This window comes from Arachis ipaensis, chromosome B01, assembly GCF_000816755.2.
Source record: "Arachis ipaensis cultivar K30076 chromosome B01, Araip1.1, whole genome shotgun sequence".
NCBI lineage: Eukaryota > Viridiplantae > Streptophyta > Magnoliopsida > Fabales > Fabaceae > Arachis > Arachis ipaensis.
In genome coordinates this window covers 38,657,872-38,658,955 of record NC_029785.2, presented here as the reverse complement: position 1 = coordinate 38,658,955, position 1,084 = coordinate 38,657,872, and the positions used below count along the sequence as shown (strand labels likewise).

Genomic DNA, 1,084 nt, shown 5'->3' with positions numbered 1-1,084 from the left:
TCAATTCTAATATTTAAATTTATAATTTTAAATACTAAAATTAAAGATTTATGATTTAAATTATAAAATAATTTTTAAAAAATTAACTAATATTAATTAAAAAAATTGATTCCTTAACGTTACTTTTAAGTCCACTTATAAGTTTTCACACGATTAGATATATATTATACATAGTTTCTAAATAAAAGAGTAAAGTATTATTTTAAACGTTTGGATTGAATCTTAATTTAGTTTCTAATGTTTTAAACGTTATATTTTAGTCTTAAAAACTTTTAAATATCTTATTTCAATTCCAAAAATATATAGTTTTAAGCAGTAGATTTAATATTGTCTCATCATTAAATTTGACACAATAATTTGCATATTAAAGAGCTAATAGCATTCGATTTTTGTATATAATAGGTAAAATTAATCCACTAACTATCACTAATATAAAAAAATTTTCTCTAATTTTAAAACATTGATGATTGATTATTAAAATTTGGACTTTTATACAAAAAAAAAATTAAAAAAAAAAGTATCACAAAAAAATTTTAGTTATTTTTTTTTCTAATACATACAAAAAAATATAACTTAATTAGTAATGTTATTAATGTCACGTCACTTATTTTATTAATTATTAGACTCAAATTTAACGGTTTGGACCATAACTATTTACTATGTGTATAACAGTGAGTTTAATATATAATAAAGATAAGAACGACTTATTTTCTTTCAGTATGTAATATAAGCTTTTTGTAGTGATAAATTGAAGATACGCATTATATATTAATTATTGCTCTTTTGTATGCATGATTTGATATGGTAGATATCAGATAATGCATCATATTCAATTGCTTTCCTTAAAATTGGTTGGAATTGGGCAAGCAACATAGTTGGGGCAGGTGCAAGTTTGGGGATTGTGGCATCTCTCTTGGTAGCCATGTTAGGCCAAGCAAGATATCTTTGTGTCATAGGAAGGGCAAGGTTGGTGCCATCTTGGTTAGCCAAAGTGCACCCTTCAACTGGCACCCCATTGAATGCCACACTATTTTTAGGTAAGCAAAATAAACTATATTATTGTATTTAAATAAATTACAATTTC

General features: G+C 23.8%; 1 protein-coding gene across 1 annotated transcript in view; it reads left to right on the top strand.

Moving 5' to 3' along the window:
• LOC107617740 (cationic amino acid transporter 6, chloroplastic) overlaps positions 1 to 1,084 on the top strand; it is a 6,444-nt gene that overhangs the window by 2,538 nt on the left and 2,822 nt on the right. Inside the window, exon 4 of the mRNA XM_016319587.2 lies at positions 809 to 1,037. Coding sequence (XP_016175073.1) covers positions 809 to 1,037 — 229 coding nt within the window. The remainder of the gene's footprint in view (positions 1 to 808; positions 1,038 to 1,084) is intronic.